General features: G+C 36.4%; 1 protein-coding gene across 4 annotated transcripts in view; it reads right to left on the bottom strand.

The window, feature by feature from the left end:
- Positions 1-670: 670 nt before the first annotated feature.
- WASF1 (WASP family member 1) overlaps positions 671-22,821 on the bottom strand; it is a 94,362-nt gene continuing 72,211 nt past the window's right edge. For 3 of the 4 annotated variants that reach the window (XM_060030096.1, XM_060030095.1, XM_060030097.1), the window contains 7 exons: positions 21,599-21,733; positions 8,951-9,104; positions 7,778-7,895; positions 6,129-6,301; positions 4,323-4,502; positions 2,579-3,207; positions 671-1,717 (listed from right to left, as the gene is read on the bottom strand). In XM_060030096.1, the coding sequence (XP_059886079.1) occupies positions 1,560-1,717; positions 2,579-3,207; positions 4,323-4,502; positions 6,129-6,301; positions 7,778-7,895; positions 8,951-9,104; positions 21,599-21,733 (1,547 nt within the window). In that variant the 3' untranslated portion in view covers positions 671-1,559. The remainder of the gene's footprint in view (positions 1,718-2,578; positions 3,208-4,322; positions 4,503-6,128; positions 6,302-7,777; positions 7,896-8,950; positions 9,105-21,598; positions 21,734-22,821) is intronic. The other variant, XM_060030098.1, reaches the window with a different exon arrangement.

Genomic DNA, 22,821 nt, shown 5'->3' with positions numbered 1-22,821 from the left:
CTCAAATTAGCAGGTTACCAATGACCTCATGTTTCAGCTATCTATTGCCACAATGCTATGCGAAATAATCCAGCTCAAAACTTAGGTGTAAGACAATAAACATTTACTTTTACTCATGAATTTATAGGTCAGCTGAACAGTTCTTCTGGGCTGGGCTAATTTTAGCTACGCTTGCTCATCTGTCTACAGTCAGCCAGCAGGTGAGCTTGCAATTGGCTCATCTAAGTTGGCCTCACTTGGGATAGTTCTCTGCATAAGGTTTCTGAACTTCTAGCAGGCTCAGCTGAGCTTACTTTTTCCACATGTTTTTGGCTAAAACAAGTCTCAGGACACTCAGATTCAAAGCGGGTGGTAACAGAACCCATCTTTTGATGGGAGTAGCTGGGATAGAGGGATCCCTCTATTGATGGGATAGAAGCAAGGATGAAGATTACAGTCACTTTTATAGTCAAACTACCAAAGCCTCATTTAGTCTTTTCTTCATACTAAATAATCTGATATTGATGCTGCTTCTCGTTCATCCCTGAATCTGGACTGTGTAAACATTAACAACTAATTTTATCATTGCAAAACATAATTTCAAGAATGCTGTTAAACTGAAGTCAAGATGTGCTGCAATTAGAGAGCAAGTTGAGATTTTAATTTAAGAGCATAAGGAGTTGAAAAATACTGACTTTTGACTTTAGGAAAAAATGACATAAAAGCTACCTTATGCACTAGACAATATGAGTCTGTACAATTAAGAGGAAATTATACAGCTTAAGTACTTTTTAACTTTTTCATTGACTATTTAGAGCCTACTTTATATTATTTGATAAACTATCAGAAAGTTTTATTCAAAGAGGTAACACCCATGAACCTTTAAAATGAACCATTTATTAAATCAGACTGTTATTCTTAACAGTTATGTAAGTTACATGGTTTATGTCAGAGTATTTCACATGGAAAATTTTTAAACTCTTATAGGCAAGCAAAATTGTACCACACAATATATAAGTAGGAAGGGGATACTGCTAAACATTCAAATAAGGCAAGTATTTTAAAACAATAAAACAATAATTAAAAATTCAAGCATTCCTTTAAGAGAATTCAATACTACAAGCTAAATGTACTTTCTGAGTGTATTCATATAAAGGTAGTGTTTCTTCTTTTAAAACGTCAGGAAATGGAATAAGGCTCATTAACAGATACAGCTGCCCTCAAGATTTTTAATCTCAGTTGCTCTCTTTAAATTAAAATTCACAAAGTGCACAATTAAGATATATCAAAAAACTGAATCAGCTACTCTAATAACAGCTGTCCATGCTTAATACTTAGTGGTTTATTTGACCAAATGATGCCTTTTCAGGGAAAAATAAAAAAAGATAAGCCACTGTAAAACATTTAGTTTGAAATGTATGCTAATATTTTTCTTAGAAATCAAAAATTATGGAGGAAAAGGGTTATTTACCTTAAGGAAAAGAAAGCAAAACACTGGAATGACCAAACATTTTCAAAGAACAAGCACCACAAAGGACATTTGCATTCGGTTTTGTAATATTTATCAATGCATTTTTTTCTTACTCCAACCAATCTACTTCATCAAATTCTGAATCATCTTCTGAATCACTGTATTCCACAGCAATACGGCGGGACAGGATGGTGGCAACATCATTTTCAATGCGTTCGTGTTTAGCTTCCTGTTCACGCTGCTCTTCGACTTTTCGTAGCTGAATACCTGATATAGTAAATCCAAACCATTCATTGTAAACCAAAATACTAGATATTATTAGATATTATTAATCGAATAAATTCAAATACACATGAGAAATACTAACAGGAAAATAAACAGCAAGATCTATTAAAAAGAATTTGAAGATTTGATGAAACTTACCACATACTCCAGTGGATGTCTATAGTTTATTTAGCCATTATGGTCTATTGTGCTTCCCTACTCACCACCTCCTAAAGTTAACCAGGTGATACATTTCTTTTGTTTGTCACCTCTACGGTCAAATAAATTAAACATCGTTGAGCATATTTTCTGTGGCTTTGTTCTCCCCAGTACTTGAGGGAAAGGCACTATTATTCATTCTATACTGTTACTGCCTGGCATATAGTAGGAAACGTTGGCTGAATAAATAAATGAATGTGACAGGTTGTTCCTTTGTTACTAAGGTAGGAACCTTAATCCTTTAAAGGTATTGGTAAAGCAAGTGTCACTTACATATCAAATGGACAGCCTTAACACTGAAGAAAATACCATTTTAAAAGGAGTTATATATATTGAATATAATATTTACAAAGGTTTTAACTAAATTTTCTATAACATTTAAGTCTGATACTTTTAATTTCTCATTCATTCAATAAACATTTCAAGAACACCTACTAAGTATGAAAATAAAATGATTAATGTGACATATTTTCTTGAAAAAGACTTAAAATATAAATTGAACATAGCTTTACTTTCTAAAGATCACTTGTACAAAAACATGAGCATCTAAACTTTTATAAATGAAGAAAACATTATTGTCTCCAATATTTAGAAAAGTTCTAATGCTACCATTGCAATGCTTTTAACGGCTCTTGAGAAAATTACCTTTTCGTATTGCTTCCAGAAGTACACTTCTGGCATCACTGATTACAGGTAGGGTTGATGGATGACGCTTTGGCTCAGAAGCAGGTATAATTTGTGATGGAGGAGATGGAGGCATTAATGGAACATGGGGACCTGGGGCAGTAGATGGAGTTGGATGTAGCCCAGAGGGAGGATGAGCAAGAGCTGCAACTGAGACAGGTGATGATGGTCGAATGCCAGGTGGAGGCAGAGGAGGCGGTGGTGGGGGCGGAGGCAGCCCCTGGACTTCTCCTTGTGGGAGTGGGTGAACTGGTACAGTCTCGCATACTGGGGCAGCTCTAGCTACCGGTGGAGAGGGCTGTACTAGAGGAGGTGCAATTGGAGGAGGAGCTGGGTGAAGAACTCCAGGGGCAATCTGAAGAGGAGCTGGAGGCGGTGGTACTGCTGGAGCTTGCAAAGCAGTGGTTGGAGGTGGAGGTGGGGGAGGTACTGGTGGGGGGGGAGTCGAAGTCATTGAAGCTCTTAATGAAGAAGTTGACAAGGCAGATGGAAGAGGTGGTGGAGGAGGTGGTGGGGCGGCGCTCACAAACACAGGTGTCCTGCCTGTAGCTGGTGACTGAGGACGATTTTCTATCAAACCTGTAGCAGAACTGAAATGATAAAGAGATCCCAGCAAGTTACTTAAAGAGAAAAAACTAACCACACAAAACATAAATGGCTACCAGTAATTCTATCAAGGTAGAGGCATTAACATGTTCCTATAAAAATTAAAAATTCTTCAGCAATATTTAGAATGAAATGAGAACTAAAAGTACACTAGCAAGAAAATCAATACGTGGCGCTTTGATTTATAATATTCTAAACGATCTCATCCTCTCATGCAACTTTCATATCCACTCGAGCATTTTATCCTTCCTTTGATAAAATGCTCAGTTTTACACTGGGATATGAGTCTTCATAATGACTCAACATTTATCATATTACAACATTTGTATTGCTATACCTGTGGCCAAAACAATACTGTATTTGTATTGAAGCTATTAAGACTCATTATATGTCATTTCAGTTAAATCAATGACAACTAATTACAAACCACAAAAGGAAATTTATGCCCCTCTTCCTTGCTGAGGATGGAACATCAAATGAGTCAGTAATATAAGATTGATCTTTTTAACTGGAAATTGTAAAGCTGATCTCTATTTCTCTATGAAAAAAAATTATAATGTGGATAACAGTGGACAAAATGAAACTTCAAAAAGCTTTACTAAAAGATTATTATGAGCAATTGCCTATTCTCTCTCAAATTCTTAGAGTATTTCCCCTAATATTAAATTAACATTTATAATCAAGTCTTTGGTTCCCATTTCTTTGTCCCTAACCACATACCAAAAATTCTTAATTTTTATTAATATATTGCAGATCATGTGCTTGATAACAAAGCTATAATAAAATGAAACACACTTTAATCTTTAAGTTATCATTAGCTAAAATTTCCCAAGAGAATGTGTCAGCTCTTATGAGAGGCTGGCAAACTACGGATCAAATCTGACCCGATCCCTGTTCTTGTAAATAAAGTTTTGTTGAAACACAAACATATTCATTTATTTATGTATAGTCCATGGCTGCTTTCATTCAACAATGGCAGAGTTGAGTAGTTGTGACAGAAGCCATATGTCCTAAAGCCGAAAACATTTATTATATGGGCCTTTAAAGAAAAAGGTTACCAACATCTGAGATGAAACATCATGTGCTTGTTCTGACATACCTGATACAGGTGGGTATGGGTTTTGCATCTCCTGCTCCATGCACTGGTGGAGGTGGAGGTGGTTCATGTGGTCTGACTAAGACCCTTTCCTCAGCTCTCGTCAGAAGCTCACTCATCTGACTAAACGGCAAGGCAGAAAGCGAGTAAGATCCATCCATATGATCCACATATGTCTGCGGTCTAAAAAATACATACAGTATCAGTGTATTTTTCTTGAATTATTGGTGAAGTAAAATGTTCTACATGAGATATTGAAGGTTTATCCTTTGAATGCCAATATTTTAACTACTTTAAGAAACTTCTTTCAGAAATTTATTACATTTATCCTGCTTTTAAAACACAGAATGCTGCTCACAACGCAACCTTTCCTTGCTGATTCAGGTTATTATGATGACCTTCAGTTATTTTATTATTTTATAATATAATACTAATTCAATTCACAAGGGTGAAAAGTATTACTTTCATAATCTGATAAACAAGAAAAGAAAAGAACTTTCAGCCAATTGTGTTCAAAGCTATCTGCCTCTATTTAATTTTTTTCTTTACAATAAGATGCCAATGAAAACAAGCTAGAATATGAAAACTGGAATTTTCTACCACCAGAATATCCTGCTGTTCTTTTAAACCTAAATGACTTCCAAGTGTCTGGCACCCAAGGGAGATAGGTCTGTGATACCAGTAGCACAGACATGGCTAACTACATTGTTTTTGTCTTTTTGCTGTTTTCAAAGGTGCTAGGGTACTCAGAAAATAGCTGCGTAACATAATAAAATGTGACTTAAGTCAGATTTAAGCAAAATTTTAGATACCTTGAGCATGTGAAGACATAAATATTTACTGACTGTAGTGCATGCTGGAGACAAAGCTGGATTTAAAAGATGTGTACAAAGCAAGTTAGAAATTATTATATTTACACAACTGGGTAGGCTCAATACCTCAATCACTTAACAGTGATTAGAAATAAATGTCTGTCTACAGATTATTAATTTTTTAAAAAATCAATCCTTTCAGTCTCTTTCTTTCAGTACTACATATGGATAGTACCTTATATGTATATTACTCCTAAAATAGGCCAAAATAATTTACACTTATGACCCAATAATTTACATGTATTATTCGAAAGAAAGTCTTAAGTTCTTTTCCATTCAAAAATCAGTAACTATAAAACATATAATAATAACTATAATCAACTGTACACAAATCTCTTCACAGAGAGATGCTAGTATAATGTTTGTTAGGGTTGCATATTAGTTAGATAGGGTCCCTGGCCACTGAGAAAGGAAAAGGACCTATTGCATATTTCTGCAAAAGGGGATGAGTAATTTTGTTTTGAAAGTCCTGATATATCTGAGGTGGAAGATGTGGCATAGAAAGGAAGTCAGGGGAAAGAAAAAGGAACAAAATATAACCCCCTTCCAACTCCTATTTTATATGCAGTGAATCAATAATACTTCAAAAAAAAAATCCAGACCCCATTACTCTATTATGAAATTCTAACAGACTCTGCCTGAACTACTGAGAGTGAGCTGAGACCTCATATGAAAGTTAAAACATTGAAGATCATCTACTCCAACCACTTCTTTCTACAGATGAGAAAACTGAAGTCCGGGTACAAAAATGATCTGCCCAAGATCAGACTTCAATAGGCTCACAATGGTCAGGGTTTCAAAATCAACTCAATACTTATAGAACAGAGTCTGTCAATTCCACAGTTCAGGACCTAAGACTTAGACATATAGATATTAGAAATAAAGCCAGTGTTTTACCATTAATTTTGTTTAAAAAAACAAACAAAAGAAAATAAACCTTGTTTCAAAATGAGAGGCTGGGCCATTAGCAACTTCAATATGCTTATGTAAGAGATTAGCATCATCTTCAGCCAGCTCTGGACCTTGGGCCAGCTTCTGCCATTCTCTCCGCCTGTCATGAGGTGCTCTTGGCACTTTTTCTGGTTCATGAGGACGATCTAGATTTTTCTGCTATAACAGATGTATTGAAACAAAGCCAAATGCTGAAGTACTACGTTTTTAAAAAGAGGTTATAACAACGAAAATAGAATTCTAACATCAGTATTGAAAAAGACAATGTCATCATAATATAGTAAAAGTAACAGAGATACAGTTCATTTGTGCATTCAGAGTTAAATCTTAGCTAGTTTGTTTGTAATCCCACTTTCGAATGCTTTTTTAACCTTTAAATGAAATTGATGTACCAGATAAAAATAGTATGTCTACATAATAAAACTTGAGGTCAGAAAGTCCTTTCAGATGAAAACAGATTCATCAACTCTGCTCCCACATTATTAGTTTTTGCTATAATGAGTGAAATTTCTACAATTAAAGGCACTGCCTACCTCTAGCCAAAACCTGAAAATTTACTAAGGTTATATTATCTGAGAAACGACTAATTAGCTAGCCAATACATTAGAAAAAAATCCAATTACCCAATTAAACCATAATAACTGTCACTCAACAGAAAATAGGGTATTTGAAAAATAAAACAAAAAGTGATTCCAACTGTGGGAGAAAAAGTATAGAAAGAAACCAAAGGGGCCAAGCAGGTAACATACGTGAATAAAAAGAGCCAGATATAAGATGAGGCCTGCACTGAACTAGACGGGTATGTCCATCTAAGGCATTCCAGTTCAAAAATTTAAAAACCACTGTGTTTGTCAAACAAAACTGCTTGCAGGCATAGTCTGGGCTACCAGTCACCAGTCTGCAAACTCTGGCTAGAACACTGGTACACTGTCTAGTGCAGAAAATAATAACATGTAGGCATTTTGGGGAAGAGCAGGGAGAGCAGAGATAGCTATAGAAGAAACAGAGGGATGATAAAGACAAACTTTGCCACCTTCATAATTCTGCCTAAATCCAACTTTGCTTCCTCCTTCTATATTTCTAGTTATCATTAACATGGAATAAAACAGATCCAAGTGAATTTTATTAGAAAGTAGAAAATGATAATACAGCAGACAGGTAACAGGAATTTAGTGAGACTGTTATAAGCTTTCCATTTAGGATATGCTCTGTGGTAAGAAAATATTAACTTAATCTACTTTACCAATATCTGTACAATATTCCTTTGTTCTGCGTTAGCAGAATGCCTTTCTCTTCCCTGGACCACTTAGTTCTTATTTGTTCGTCAAGATTCATTATAAGCTTTGTTGAAGTGTTTATCAGCCCCGTCCTCCCTAAAGCAGGTGCTATTTTGTGCTACTCAAACCCTCCATGCATACCTCTCTGTTAGGTGGGTATTTATCACACCATATTATAATAACCTAATTGTTCATTTGCTCCCCATTAGACTGTGATCTTTCTGCGTGGTTATAAAGACTTCAGTATTTGACCATATGGACCAAATAAAATAAAACTGTCAAAGTACAGAATTAATAAAGTCCCACATATGCAACAAATCACAAATACATGAAAACTAACTTCAATTTTTTGAAATACCTTCTGCTTCCTCTTTTCCTTCCTCTTATCCTCCGTATCTTGTAACATTTTTTCTTTCCATAGATCAAAGAAATATGAAGGATTGGTATAAAACTTCAAACCTTCTTTACCATCATCTCTGAAGTATAAAATATCAATTAAAATATACATTAGTAAGACTTAGAGAGGCAATAGGAATAGAAGTAATTTTACTAAAATTGTTTCCTCTTACATTAACAAAATATAGCATGTGTAAAAATATTGGCAAAATAAATGAGAATATGCACCAATAGAACATTTCTCACAAATCAGACAGGAAACTTCTGGAAAACCAGAAGTTTTTCAGAGTTGGTATTAATAATTTAAAGGTACAACTGGACAATTTTCATCCCTAACTTCTGCTGAATGCCAAGTTTTCTATAAGTCCTGTAATTACAAATGATTCTGCCAAAGAGAAAAGCCTGAAAGGACAACAGAACAGAGAAACTATACAGGGTTTCTGCCAATACTCTAATTTACTTATCATCTTACCAAATCCAAAAAATATCACCAAATAGTCATTCTAATAGTAATAGTTATATCCAATGCCTTGCATACTGACAAATAGTTTCAAATAACTATCCAAATACCATTTTATTCAGGACACGTGTTGTGCCTCTTAAATCACCCATTTAACAATTCATGTGAAAGACTCCAAAGAAAGGCTGAATAAGTCCAGAGTTTTTAAATGGTAAAAAAAATTTAAAAACAGATACTACATATTCAATACACAGATATTTAATGCAAAGATCAAGAGTAGACAAGAACCAGAAAAAAACAATATTTTATTAATGTGGTGGGATTTTGAACTCTTTATTTTTTCTTTTCCATCTAATTAGAAATTAAATTAAAAAGACAATAACAACTCCTTGTCTCTTCATATTCATGTTTGCCATTGGCTTTTCTTAAAAACACCTGTCAAAACAACTCCTTTGAGTAAGTCTTGTTTTTTGTATGCCCAAACCTTGGGAACTCACCTAGTGAATAAAGCAAAGGTTTTCTAAAGGTGGTGGATAAGGAGGGTTCTCTGCATTGCTCAGGAGACCAGTGAAATAAAAAATGTTTGGGGATTTAGCATTTAAAGGTAGACTGCTACATATCTGAACTTGAAGTCTGAAATAAATAACCGGCCTTCTTACTTATTAGCGTACTGACCTGTAAGGAGTGAGTATATTGAGAGGTGGAGGCTGTTCACAAACATCGTACGTCTCCTGTAATGGAACAGGCAAAGTCCTGCGGTCGAAAAGCTGCTGATCTTGAACTGTAGAACTTCGGAAAGCTTTTCTCATGGTTATATCTTGCAAAGACACTAAAACAAAAATCCAAAATGTATTGTTTTATTTTACTAAGATGATTTAACATAAGGACAAATTCATATACCGTATTTGTTTAAAAGTCAGAAGGTCATGACTGTTAGTGGCTTATGAATCAGGAACCATATTTTAAATGTTCTATCACTATATGCCACATCATTTTGTGCTTTATTTTTCCAATTAGATGGGTTTTAATGCAACCTCTGATTTCTAAGGCTCTAATGACACCTGAAGCATATGCTACATTTCCCATCAAGTGCACCTTTTCCTTTTCTCTCCTTGCCGTCCCCAGTCCCCACCAACCTACATTTTCCTCTTTTTTTCTATAATCTTTTTTCCATCTCCCTTTATTACTTTTATTTAGCTTATACCAATAACACTGAAGGAACTACTTAGTTATCAGTGGCATTCTGGGCTAAATGCACTATTGCCCTCTATGCTTTAAGTATGCTATAAGTATGATACATGGACTATAAAGTTAAAACAAACTTATTGTAAAGAAAATTAAGTTTTCAAGTACTGGGCAATCTGTACTGTTGTCTATTTCACTTATCTTTTATCTTGTTCTATAAGGGTCTGCAATTAACTACAAGTTCTTGAAGACTGAGGCTATCTTGTACATTAGTTTCTCCAGTAAGTTAACACAGCCCCATCATACATATGAGGATTTAAAATAACTTCATTTGCTCAGTTTCTTTTGGACTGTGCAGCATGTTAAAATAAAAAATTTACCAAAATACTAGATTTTTTACTCTTAGAGTGATTTCTTGATATTAAAAAATTAGGTGATTTTTTAACATATCTAATATGGGTTTTAGTACAAATGCCTTATACCATAGAAAGGTCAGTATTAAATAATCATAACAATTCTTAAATTATTTTTCTCCCTAAAATAGTATCTCTTTCATCCTTACAAATAAAATTCACTCAACATGAATGTTTGGGTCTATGAAATAAGTGGAGCAATGAGGCTGGCTATGCAATAGCCACAACATGACTGCATTCCCAGCAATTCCACTTCTGACTTAAAAACACCAAAATAAAATTCAGAGAAGGAAAAAAGTTTTTTTCCCACTATCACTAAAGAGTAGTATGAGAGATACTTAATGAGTATAAACTATAGTGTTAGATGCTTTCACTAATTTTTACTTAAGCTTTATAACAATTTAATGGGATAGGAATTATTATTCCATTTTTAAACATAAGAAAATAGAAAATATTATATAACTGGCCCAAGGTAAAATGGTTAATAAGCAGTAGAGCCAGAACAGAAAACGCAGATCTGTCTGCCTTTGAGGCTAATCTCTCTGCCACAGTACCACATGCTGTTCCTCTGGCTCCTATCAGAAGTGGCCTCTGTTTTCTGCAATCAAAATGGATCAATTTTTGCTACCCTCCTACCCCACTTATTAACTGTAAGTATGAAACCTAGTGTTTGATTTCCCAAAACTGTCTTAGTAAAGGATATAAAGAACATGTAAAGTAATAAGCATTTTTCTATCTTCAGCTCCTTTCATTTATCATTTCTCTCATTTGTTAACAGACCAATGTGACAAAGCCCCTTCCAGTTGCCAACAATGACATCTGATATTACTTAGTGTTATATAACACAGTAAGTCAGCACAATATGTTTGTAAACATAACTGAATTAAAGATAATGGTACAGAGCTTTGTTTAAAGACTCAGTTTTTTACCCTTTCTAAATTACTGTTACTTACTATTTAATGGTAATTAAAAATCCCAAAATATTGATATTACATTCTATAATTTATTATTCTACTCATAATGTTATTTTATGTGAACTTTAACTGAGTTAAAAAATCTAGGTAAAATAACTTTGAAAATTCCTCTATTCAACATCCCCATGACAATTTCAAATTAAGTAGTTCAACGTTTTAGATTCTGAATTCTTTCCCAATGCTCCATATAATTTTAAAGGAAACTGAATAATTCTGATAGTTGTTGGCACATTAAGAATTTTTTAAAACACTTAAACACACCTTAAGTTATTTACTAGTATCTGTATTTTCATTTTCAATTTTAATGGGAATGCTAAAATACCTGTTAAAATTTAACAGTATTTTCAAACTAAATATTAATTTTTATTTGTTACATAAAAGAACTGCCTGTATATTTCTATATTTTTAGATGAAATGTACTTGTAACTTACATGTTTAAATTATTTAAAAAAGAAATTTTGGATATAAATGACATATTTGAAAGTATGGCCATAAATTTTTTTTTAATATTAGCAATGATTTTTATCTCAAGAATTTCATGACGTATAACAATATACATTGTATACATTATAATATACACAAACATGTTTCAAGGGATACCACCAGTAAAAAACAACCGACAGAATGAGAGAAAATCTTTTCAAATCATAAGATTTGGGACTTGGGTCCATAATATATATAGAATTTGCGTAACTCAACAATCGCAAGAAAAATAATCCGAATTAAAAATGGGAAAAGGATCTGAACAGATATTTCTCCAAAGAAGATACACAAATGGCCAGTAAGTCATTTAAACCCTGTTTTGTTTTTTTAAGTTTTATTATTCTTTTTATTAATTTTTTTTTTACATTTATACATCACTGTGAATTACATTTGACTGTAGTTTTATTAAAGGAAGAAACACATTTTTACTATCTATTTCTGTTAGATTTTTGGTACAATGTAAAGTCAGGTTATAGATCCAGCCCTTTGCACAAAAATAGAATCATTTTTGTCTTAGTTGCTTTTAACTGAACTAGTTGCAGTTGTCAACATTTAAAAACAAGAGGTAAGAGATAAAAATCTAGATACCTGGCTTCTTGGACAAAAGAAAGATCTGGCATGACTACACTGACTTCACCTCATTTCATGTCACCCACATGCCAACAATCTGCTCCCTGTTTTGTACACAGTCTCAAAATCGCGCACTTGGTCCACTTCACTCAGAGTAACCTGGGTGTAAATCCTGGTTTTAAGTCCTAGCTCCACCACTTTCCTGCTTGGAGACTCGATTCTAAGTGGCTTATAAGCCATGAGAAGATGCTCAACATCATTAGTCATCAGGCAAATGCCAATACATTCTACAAAATGAACCAATATTGAAAACATTAGGCTTAGAAAGAAGCCAGTCACAAAAGACCATATATTGCATGATTCCACTTATTTGAAACGTCCAGAATAGGCAAATCCATAGAGACAGAAAGCAGATTAGTGATTGCTGGAGGCTACGGAGAAGGGGAGATGGGAAGTAACTAGTGTTGGATATAGGGTTTCTTTTTGGGGTGAGGAAAATGTTCTAAAACTGACTGTGGTGATAGTTGCATAACTCGGTGAGAATACTAAAAACCACTGAATCATACACTTTAACTTTAGACGAGTTAATTGTAGGGTGTATGAAATATATTTCAATAAAGCTGTTTTTTTTTTAAAGTACTGTCTTGGTTTTTTCTCATATCCAGACCTATGAGTTTATATCTTTGCATGTAGAGGAAACTTAGCATAGTTAAGTACTCACCTCTCCTTATTCAGGCATTAAATTATGTCAGAAGTTGGTTCAATCACTAAAACAGCCATCATTATATTCTACCTTTTGCTTTTTTCAGCGATATCCTTTAATTTTTTTTTTTTTGGTACACGGGCCTCTCACTGTTGTGGCCTCTCCCGTTGCGGAGCACAGGCTCCAGACGCGCAGGCTCAGCAGCCATGGCTCACGGGCCCAGCCGCTCCGCGGCATGTGGGATCTTCCCGGACCAGGGCACGAACCCGCGTCCCCTGCATCGGCAGGCGGACTCGCAACCACTGCGCCACCAGGGAAGCCCTCCTTTAATATTTTTACTGTTCAAGTTTAGATCTATTATATAACTTACATTTATAATAAAAATGTTATTCCACAAAAAATATTTTGAACAGAGGATTATAAGAGATTCACATTAAATAATACTCTAGGGTAGATAAGTGAAAATTACGTTCTTAGTAGTTTCAGTTTTCCTTCTTAAAAAATAAACAAAACAGAAAGAGGCATTTGAGAAACACCACCACTCAATGTTTTCTATCAAGGCATGAAATGTTTTACCATTAAACTTTCTACCATTATTATTTTTTTAAACCTAATATCCCTAGCTTAATATCTCAGCATAGAACACTTTTGTCCTATATACTGGCAATTTGGGAACTTTTTTTTTCTTTTGGAAATGTTGATTTAAATTGGGAAGTAACATTGAAAGAACGAGATCAGATTCTAGCAGTTTAGCAATATGCACACACACAGGTATATTAAAAGGAATTGCATTCTTAAACAATCAAACCTAAGAATTTCAGGTAATTTTCAAATTATTTCTAAGACAAATGTATACAAACAAATTATAAGAGAGAAAAGACAAAGAAACTGGAGGAAGAGTCTGGCCAAAAAAATTTTATGTCAAAAAATGAAGAGCTATTTAATATACAAAAAGAAGAGGTAAAAAAGGGGAAAAAAAGCTTCCCTGGTGGCGCAGTGGTTGAGAGTCCGCCTGCCGATGCAGGGGACACAGGTTTGTGCCCCGGTCCGGGAAGATCCCACATGCTGCGGAGCGGCTGGGCCCGTGAGCCATGGCCGCTGAGCCTGCGTGTCCGGAGCTTGTGCTCCACAACGGGAGAGGCCACAACAGTGAGAGACCCACGTACCGCAAGAAAAAAAAAAAAAAGAAAAAAGAAAAAAAGAGGAGAAAACCCAGGAGACTCATGCTAATGGCATTTATACATAAGCCACCAATCTATTACAACATGTACAACAAAGGTCGTGGGTAAAAAAGTTGTGTAGTAAATTCCTTTTTTTTTTTAACATCACTATTGGAGTATAATTGCTTTACAGTGGTGTGTTAGTTTCTGCTGTATAACAAAGTGAATCAGTTATACATATACAAATATCCCCATATCTCCTCCCTCTTGCATCTCCCTCCCACCCTCCCTATCCCACCCCTCTAGGTGGACACAAAGTACCGAGCTGATCTCCCTGACTATGCAGCTGTTTCCCACTACCTATTTTACATTTGGTAGTGTATATATGTCCATGACACTCTCTCACTTCATCCCAGGTTACCCTTCCCCCTCCCCACGTCCTCATGTCCATTCTCTACATCTGTGTCTTTATTCCTGTCATGCCATTAGGTTCTTCAGAACCAGTTGTTTTTTTTTTTATTTTAGGATTCCACATATATATGTGTTAGCATATGGTATTTGTTTTTCTCTCTGAATTACTTCACTCTGTATGACAATCTCTATGTCCATTCACCTCACTACAAATGACTCAGTTTCAATTCTTTTTATGGCTGAGTAATATTCCATTGTATATATGTGCCACATCTTCTTTATCCATTCATCTGTCGATGGACACTTAGGTTGATTCCATGTCCTGGCTACTGTAAATAGAGCTGCAATGAACACTGTGGTACATGACTCTTTTTCAACTATGGTTTCCTCAGGGTATGTGCCCAGTATTGGGATTGCTGGGTCGTATGGTAGTTCTACTTTTAGTTTTTCAAGGAACCTCCATATTGTTTCCAATAGCGGCTGTATCACTTTACATTCCACCAGCAGTGCAACAGGGTTCCCTTTTCTCCACACCCTCTCCAGCATTTATTGTTTCTAGATTTTTTGATTTTGGCCATTCTGACTGGTGTGAGGTTATACCTCGTTGTAGTTTTGATTTGCATTTCTCTAATGATTAATGATGTTGAGCATCCTTTCATGTGTTTGTTGGCAATCTGTATATCTTCTTTGGAGAAATGTCTATTTAGGTCTTCTGCCCATTTTTGGATTCGGTTATTTTTTTTTTGATATTGACCTGCATGAACTGCTTGTATATGCTGGAGATTAATCCTTTGCTAGGTGCTTCATTTGCAAATGTTTTCTCCCATTCTGAGGGTTGTCTTTTGGTCTTGTTTATGGTTTCCTTTGCTGTGCAAAAGCTTTGAAGTTCAATTAGGTCCCATTTGTTTATTTTTGTTTTTATTTCCATTTCTCTAGGAGGTGGGTCAAAAAGGATCTTGCTGTGATGTATGTCATAGAGTGTTCTGCCTATGTTTTCCTCTAAGAGTTTGATAGTTCCTGGCCTTACATTTAGACCTCTAATCCATTTTGAGCTTATTTTTGTGTATGGTGTTAGTGAGTGTTCTAATCTCACACTTTTACATGTACCTGTCCAGTTTTCCGAGCACCACATATTGAAGAGGCTATCCTTTCTCCACTGTACATTCCTGCCTCCTTTATCAAAGATAAGGTGACCATATGTGCATGGGTTTATCTCTGGGCTTTCTATCCTGTTCCATTAATCTATCTTTCTGTTTTTGTGCCAGTACCATACTGTCTTGATTACTGCAGCTTTGTAGTATTGTCTGAAGTCAGGGAGCCTGATTTCTCCAGCTCCAGTTTTCATTGTCAAGATTGCTTTGGCTATTCAGGGTCTTTTGTGTTTCCATACAAATTGTGAAATTTTTTTTCTAGTTCTGTGAAAAATGCCAGTGGTAGTTTGATAGGGATTGTATTGAATCTGTAGATTGCTTTGGGTAGTAGAGTCATTTTCACAATGTTGATTCTTCCAATCCAAGAACATGGTATATCTCTCCACCTGTTTGTATCATCTTTAATTTCTTTCATCAGTGTTTTGTAATTTTCTGCATATAGGTCTTTTGTCTCCTTAGGTAGGTTTATTCCTAGGTATTTTATTCTTTTTGTTGCAATGGTAAATGGGAGTGTTTTCTTGATTTCATTTTCAGATTTTTCATCATTAGTGTATAGGAATACCAGAGATTTCTGTGCATAAATTTTGAATCCTGCTACTTTACCAGATTCATTGATTAGCTCTAATAGTTTTCTGGTAGCATCATTGGCATTCTCTATGTATAGTACCATGTCATCTGCAAACAGTGACAGCTTTACTTCTTCTTTTCCAATTTGGATTCCTTTTATTTCTTTTTCTTCTCTGATTGCTGTGGCTAAAACTTGCAAAACTATGTTGAATAATAGTGGTGAGAGTGGGCAACCTTGTCTTATTCCTGATCTAAGTGGAAATGGTTTCAGTTTTTCACCATTGAGGACAGTGTTGGCTGTGGGTTTGTCATATATGGCCTTTATTATGTTGAGGAAAGTTCCCTCTATGCCTACTTTCTGGAGGGTTTTTAAAATAAATGGGTGTTGAATTTTGTCGAAAGCTTTCTCTGCATCTATTGAGATGATCATATGGTTTTTCTCCTTCAATTTGTTAATATGGTGTATCACATTGATTGTTTTGCATATATTGAAGAATCCTTGCATTCGTGGAATAAACCCCACTTGATCATGGTGTATGATCCTTTAATGTGCTGTTGGATTCTGTTTGCTAGTATTTGGTTGAGGATTTTTGCATCTATGTTCATCAGTGATACTGGCCTGTAGTTTTCTTTCTTTGTGACATCTTTGTCTGGTTTTGGTATCAGGGTGATGGTGGCCTCGTAGAATGAGTTTGGGAGTGTTCCTCCCTCTGATATATTTTGGAAGAGTTTGAGAAGGATAGGTGTTAGCTCTCCTCTAAATGTTAGATAGAATTCGCCTGTGAAGCCATCTGGTCCTGGGCTTTTGTTTGTTGGCAGATTTTTAATCACAGTCTCAATTTCAGTGCTTGTGATTGGTCTGTTCATATTTTCTATTTCTTCCTGATTCAGTCTTGGCAGGTTGTGCATTTCTAGTATTTGTCATTTTCTTCCAGGTTGTCCATTTTATTGGCATAGAGTTGCTTGTAGTAATCTCTCATGATCTTTTGTATTTCTGCAGTGTCAGTTGTTACTTCTCCTTTTTCATTTTTAATTCTATTGATTTGAGTCTGCTCCCTTTTTTTCTTGATGAGTCTGGCTAATGGTTTATCAATTTTGTTTATCTTCTCTTGGAACCAGCTTTTAGTTTTATTGATCTTTGCTGTTGTTTCCTTCATTTCTTTTTCATTTATTTCTGATCTGATCTTTATGATTTCTTTCCTTCTGCTAACTTTGGGGGTTTTTTGTTCTTCTTTCTCTAATTGCTTTAGGTGGAAGGTTAGGTTGTTTATTTGAGATGTTTCTTGTTTCTTAAGGTAGGATTGTATTGCTATAAACTTCCCTCTTAGAACTGCTTTTGCTGCATCCCATAGGTTTTGGGTCATCATGTCTCCACTGTCATTTGTTTCTAGGTATTTTTTGATTTCATCTTTGATTTCTTCAGTGGTCACTTCATTATTAAGTAGTTTATTGTTTAGCCTCCATGTGTTTGTATTTTTTACAGGTCTTTTCCTGTAATTGATATCTAGTCACATAGCATTGTAGTCAGAAAAGATACTTGATACAATTTTAATTTTCTTAAATTGACCAAGGCTTGATTTGTGACCCAAGATATGATCTATCCTGGAGAATGTTCCATGAGCACTTGAGAAGAAAGTGTATTCTGTAGTTTTTGGATGGAATGTCCTATAAATATCAGTTAAGTCCTACTGGTCTAGTGTGTCGTTTAAGGCTTGGGTTTCATTATTTATTTTCATTTTGGATGACCTGTCCATTGGTGAAAGTGGGGTGTTAAAGTCTCCTAATTTTATTGTGTTACTGTCGATTTCCCCTTTTATGGCTGTTAGCATTTGCCTTATGTATTGAGATGCTCCTCTTTTGGGTGCATAAATATTTACAATTGTTATATCTTCTTCTTGGATTGATCCCTTGATCATTATGTAGCATCCTTCTTTGTCTCTTGTAATAGTTTATATTTTAAAGTCTACTTTGTCTGATATGAGAATTGCTACTCCAGCTTTCTTTTGATTTCCATTTGTATGGAATATCTTTTTCCAACCCCTTTCAGTCTGTATATGTCCCTAGGTCTGAAGTAGGTTTCTTGTAGACAGCATATATACGGGTCTTGTTTTTGTATCCATTCAACCAGTCTATGTCTTTTGGTTGGAGCATTTAATCCATTTACATTTAATATAGTTATCTATGTCTATGTTCCTATTATCATTTTCTTGATTGTTTTGTTGGTATTTTCCTTCTCTTGTGTTTACTGCCTAGAGAAGCTCCTTTAGCATTTGTTGTAAAGCTGGTTTGGTGGTGCTGAATTCTCTTAGCTTTTGCTGGTCTGTAATGGTTTTAATTTCTCCATTGAATATGAATGAGATCCTTGCTGGATAATCTTTGTTGTAGATTTTTCCCTTTCATCACTTTAAATATGTCCTGTCACTACCTTCTGGCTTGTAGAGTTCCTGCTGAAAGATCAGCTGTTAACCTTATTGGGATTCCCTTGTATGTTATTTGTTGCTTCTCCTTTGCTGCTTTTTTTTCTTTGTATTTAATTTTTAATAGTTTGATTAATATGTGTCTTGGCATGTTTCTGCTTGGATTTATCCTGTATGGGACTCTCTGCACTTCCTGGACTTGACTATTTCCTTTCCCATGTTAGGGAAGTTTACAACTATAGTCTCTTCAAATATATTCTCAGTCCCTCTCTTTTCTCTTCTTCTTCTGGGACCCCTATAATTCGAATGTTGGTGCGTTTAATGTTGTCCCAGAGGTCTTGAGACTGTCCTCAATTCTTTTCATTCTTTTTCTTTATTCTACTCTTTGGTAGTTATTTCCACTATTTTGTCTTCCAGGTCACTTATCTGTTCTTCTGCCTCAGTTATTCTGCTACTGATTCCTTCTAGAGAATTTTTAATTTCATTTATTGTGTTGTTCATCATTGTTTGTTTGCTCTTTAGTTCTTCCAGGTCCTTTTTAAACATTTCTTGTATTTTCTCCATTCTATTTGCAAGATTTTGGATCATCTTTACTCTCATTACTGTGCATTCTTTTTCAGGTAGACTGCCTATTTCCTCTTCATTTGTTTGGTCTGGTGTGTTTTACCTTGCTCCTTCATCTGCCGTGTATTTATCTGTCTTATCATTTTGCTTAAGTTACTGTGTTTGTGGTCTCCTTTTTGCAGGTTGCAGGTTCGTAGTTCCTGTTGTTTTTGGTGTCTGCTCCCAGTGGGTAAGGTTGGTTCAGTGGGCTGTGTAGGCTTCCTGGTGGGGAGGGACTTGTGTCTGTGTTTTGGTGGATGAGGCTGGATCTTGCCTTTCTGGTGGGCAGGACTGAGTCCATCCGTGTGTTTTGGGGTGTCTGTGACCTTATTATGATTTTAGGCAGCCTCTCTGCTAATGGGTGGGGTTGTGTTCCTGTCCTGCTAGTTGTTTGGTATAGGGTGCCCAGCACTGTAGCCTGCTGGTCCTTGAGTGGAGCTGGGTCTTAACGTTGAGATGGAGATCTATGGGAGAGCTTTCACTGATATTATGTGGGGCTGTGAGGTCTCTGATGGACCAATGTCCTGAACTTGGCTCTCCCACCTCAGAGGCTCAAGCCTGACACCTGGCTGGAGCATCAAGATCCTGTCAGCCACACAGCTCAGAATAAAAGGGAGGAAAAAAAAAAAGAAATAAAGATAAAATAAAAATAAAATAAAGTTATTAAAATTAAAAAATTATTATTAAAAATAAAAAAGCAGGGCTTCCCTGCTGGCGCAGTGGTTGAGTCCGCCTGCTGATATAGGGGACGTGGGTTTGTGCCCCGGTCCGGGAAGATCCCACATGCCGCGGAGCGGCTGGGCCCGTGAGCCGTGGCCACTAAGCCTGCGCGTCTGGAGCCTGTGCTCCGCAATGAGAGAGGCCACAGCAGTGAGAGGCCCGTGTACCACAAAAAAAAAAAAAAAAAAAAAGTAATAGAAGAAAGAAAGAAAGAAGAGAGCAACCAAGCCAAAAAACAAATCTACCAATGATAAGTGCTAAAAACTATATGACAAAATAAAAACAAACAAAAAAAAACGGGCAGAACCCTAGGACAAATGGTAAAAGCAAAGCTATACAGACAAAATCACACAAAGAAGCACAGACATACACACTCAGAAAAAAAGGAAAAAAAATACATATATTAAGAAAAAAAAGGAAGAGAGCAACCAAATCAATAAACAAATCTACCAATGTTAATAAGCTCTAAATACTAAACTGAGATAAACATAAAACCAGAAACAAATTAGATGTAGAAAGCAAACCCCAAGTCTATAGTTCCTCCCAAAGTCCACTGCCTCAATTTTGGGATGATTCGTTGTCTATTCCGGTATTCCACAGGTTCAGGGTATGTCAAGTTGATTGTGGAGATTTAATTTACTGCTCATGAGGCTGCTGGGAGAGATTTCCCTTTCTCTTGTTTGTTTGCAGAGCTCCTGGGGTTCAGCTTTGGATTTGGACCCGCTCCTGCGTGTAGGTCATCTGAAGGCATCTGTTCCCCACCCAGACAGCATGTGGTTAAAGCAGCAGCTGATTAAGGGGCTGTGGCTCACTCAGGCCACTGGGAGGGAGGGCTACGGAATGCAGGGCGAGCCTGCGGCAGCAGAGACTGGCATGACGTTGCAACAGGCTGAGGCATGCTGTGTGTTCTCCTGGGGAAGTTGTCCCTGGATCACGGAACCCTGGCAGTGGCAGGCTGCAGAGGCTCCTGGGAGGGGAGGTGTGGATAGTGACCTGTGCTTGTACGAAGGCTTCTTGGTGGCTGCAGCAGCAGCCTTAGCATCTCATGCCCATCTCTGGCGTCCGTGCTGATAGCCGCGGCTTGCGCCCATCTCTTCTCTGGAGTTCATTTAGGTGGTACTCTGAATCCCCTCTCCTTGCACACCCCGAAACAATGGTCTCTTGCCTCTTCTGCAGCTCCAGACTTTTTCCCAGACTCCCTCCCAGCTAGATGTGGCGCACTAGCCCCTTCAGGCTGTGTTGACGCAGCCAACCCCAGTCCTCTCCCTCGGATCTGACCTCCAAAGCCCAAGCCTCAGCTCCCAGCCCCCACCTGTGCTGGCGGGTGAGCAGACAAGCCTCTCAGGCTGGTGAGTGCTGGTTGACACTGATTCTCTGTGCGGGAATCTCTCCGCTTTGCCCTCTGCACCCCTGTTGCTGCATTCTCCTCCGTGGCTCTGAAGCTTCACCCCCCCGCCCACCCCCCATCTCCTCCAGTGAAGGGGCTTCCTAGTGTGTGGAAAGTTTGCCTCCTTCACAGCTCCCTCCCAGAGGGGCAGATCTCGTCCCTATTCTTTTGTCTGTCTTTTCTTTTTTCTTTTGCCCTACCCAGGTACGTGGGGAGTTTCTTGCCTTTTGGGAGGTCTGAGGTTTTCTGCCAGCGTTCAGTAGGTGTTCTGTAGGAGTTGTTCCACATGTAGATGTATTTCCGATGTATTTGTGGAGAAGAAGGTGATCTCCACGTCTTACTCCTCTGCCATCTTGAAGGTCTCCCCCTGCCCCCCGAGGTGTAGTAAATTCATGTTTTGTGTGTGTGTGTGTGTGTGTGTGTGTGTGTGTGTATGTTTCTTTCATTAATTGAAGCACATTTCTCCCAGTTGTTTTTTTTTTTAATAAATTCATGTATAATAGTGTTCTTAAATATATCACTCATCCCACCTAACCAAAAACATACATGTGAAAGAAAATATAACATGAATAAACTTACATTCTTCTTCTTTAGGATCAAGCTGTGTAACACTAACAGATAAACGGTCCACACGTTCTTGTAATGAGTTAACTCTGAAGGAAAAACTATGTGCCTCATTGAATAATTCTCCAAATATATCTTCAGCATATTTACCTAAGCAAAAATGAAGCATATACCATAAAAGTTAATGTTATCTGAGATAAATATCAAACAATTTAACATTTAAAAACGCTGCCCCAATGAATTTGGTATTTACTTGAAAGTAGTTTAAATTTTAAACCCATCCTAAAGTAATCCAACTGTGACGGAGTGAGAAGAAAACACAAACCCTGGGAAATACAGTTTTAGATACTAGCTCTACCACTTCCTGGTAGGTGACTTGTGGCTAAGGAAATACTCTCCTGCTTTATCCCTATCTACACCTGTTGAGGGTTAGAGAGGTTATAATGTAAAGTACACATAAATAATACATCTCTAATCCCAATTCAGCAGTCATAAACAGACTGTACACTAGAACCGAATTTCAGGCCAAGTGGCAGAATCCAAGATATTTCATAAACCTAGTAGATGACCTAATCTCAGGTACACCCAAAATACAGATCCTGAAAATTTATGAGAGATATTTTATATTTTCTCTCATTCTAGTTTCTTAAAACATCATAAATCTAAAATCACTGAATTCCTCTAGTCATGTAAATTTCCATTACTGTAAAGAATAAGCCAAAATAATCCCATTCTAAAAGGAGAAATAAAAATTTCTATCTAGTAAATAAGCCAGGGAGAAGTTTTAGATGACCTATAATTTTAAAATGTTCAAGTGTATTTAGAACATATAAATAAATGCTCACAATATAAAGATAAGTCAATCACTATCTGTACCTTTGAATAAAAAAAAATTGATGGTCTTCCTAAATCAAGACATTTTAGACCCAAGCGTACAGTCTAGGTTAAATGTAGCTCAACAGTAAACTCTATAAGAGTCCTGTAACAGGGTACTAAATACTTATAGAATGAATTCATTAATCTCACCAGTTTACATTTGAACAATGGCTGTCTTTTTTTCAAAGCACTTCAATATATTATCAGTTAAATCAACAAAGGTTTACTGAGGGCTCACCCTGTGCCTGGTAGGTGTATTTCTTACTGAAGACACCAAGAAATAAAACATAAAATACCTGTCCTAGAAGATTTTATAATCTTTAGGGAAAAAATCATAACTTTAATCTCTCTATAATAAATTA

This window comes from Delphinus delphis, chromosome 14, assembly GCF_949987515.2.
Source record: "Delphinus delphis chromosome 14, mDelDel1.2, whole genome shotgun sequence".
NCBI lineage: Eukaryota > Metazoa > Chordata > Mammalia > Artiodactyla > Delphinidae > Delphinus > Delphinus delphis.
The sequence above is the reverse complement of the archived record's forward strand: the minus strand, read 5'-3'. Positions and strand labels throughout refer to the sequence as shown.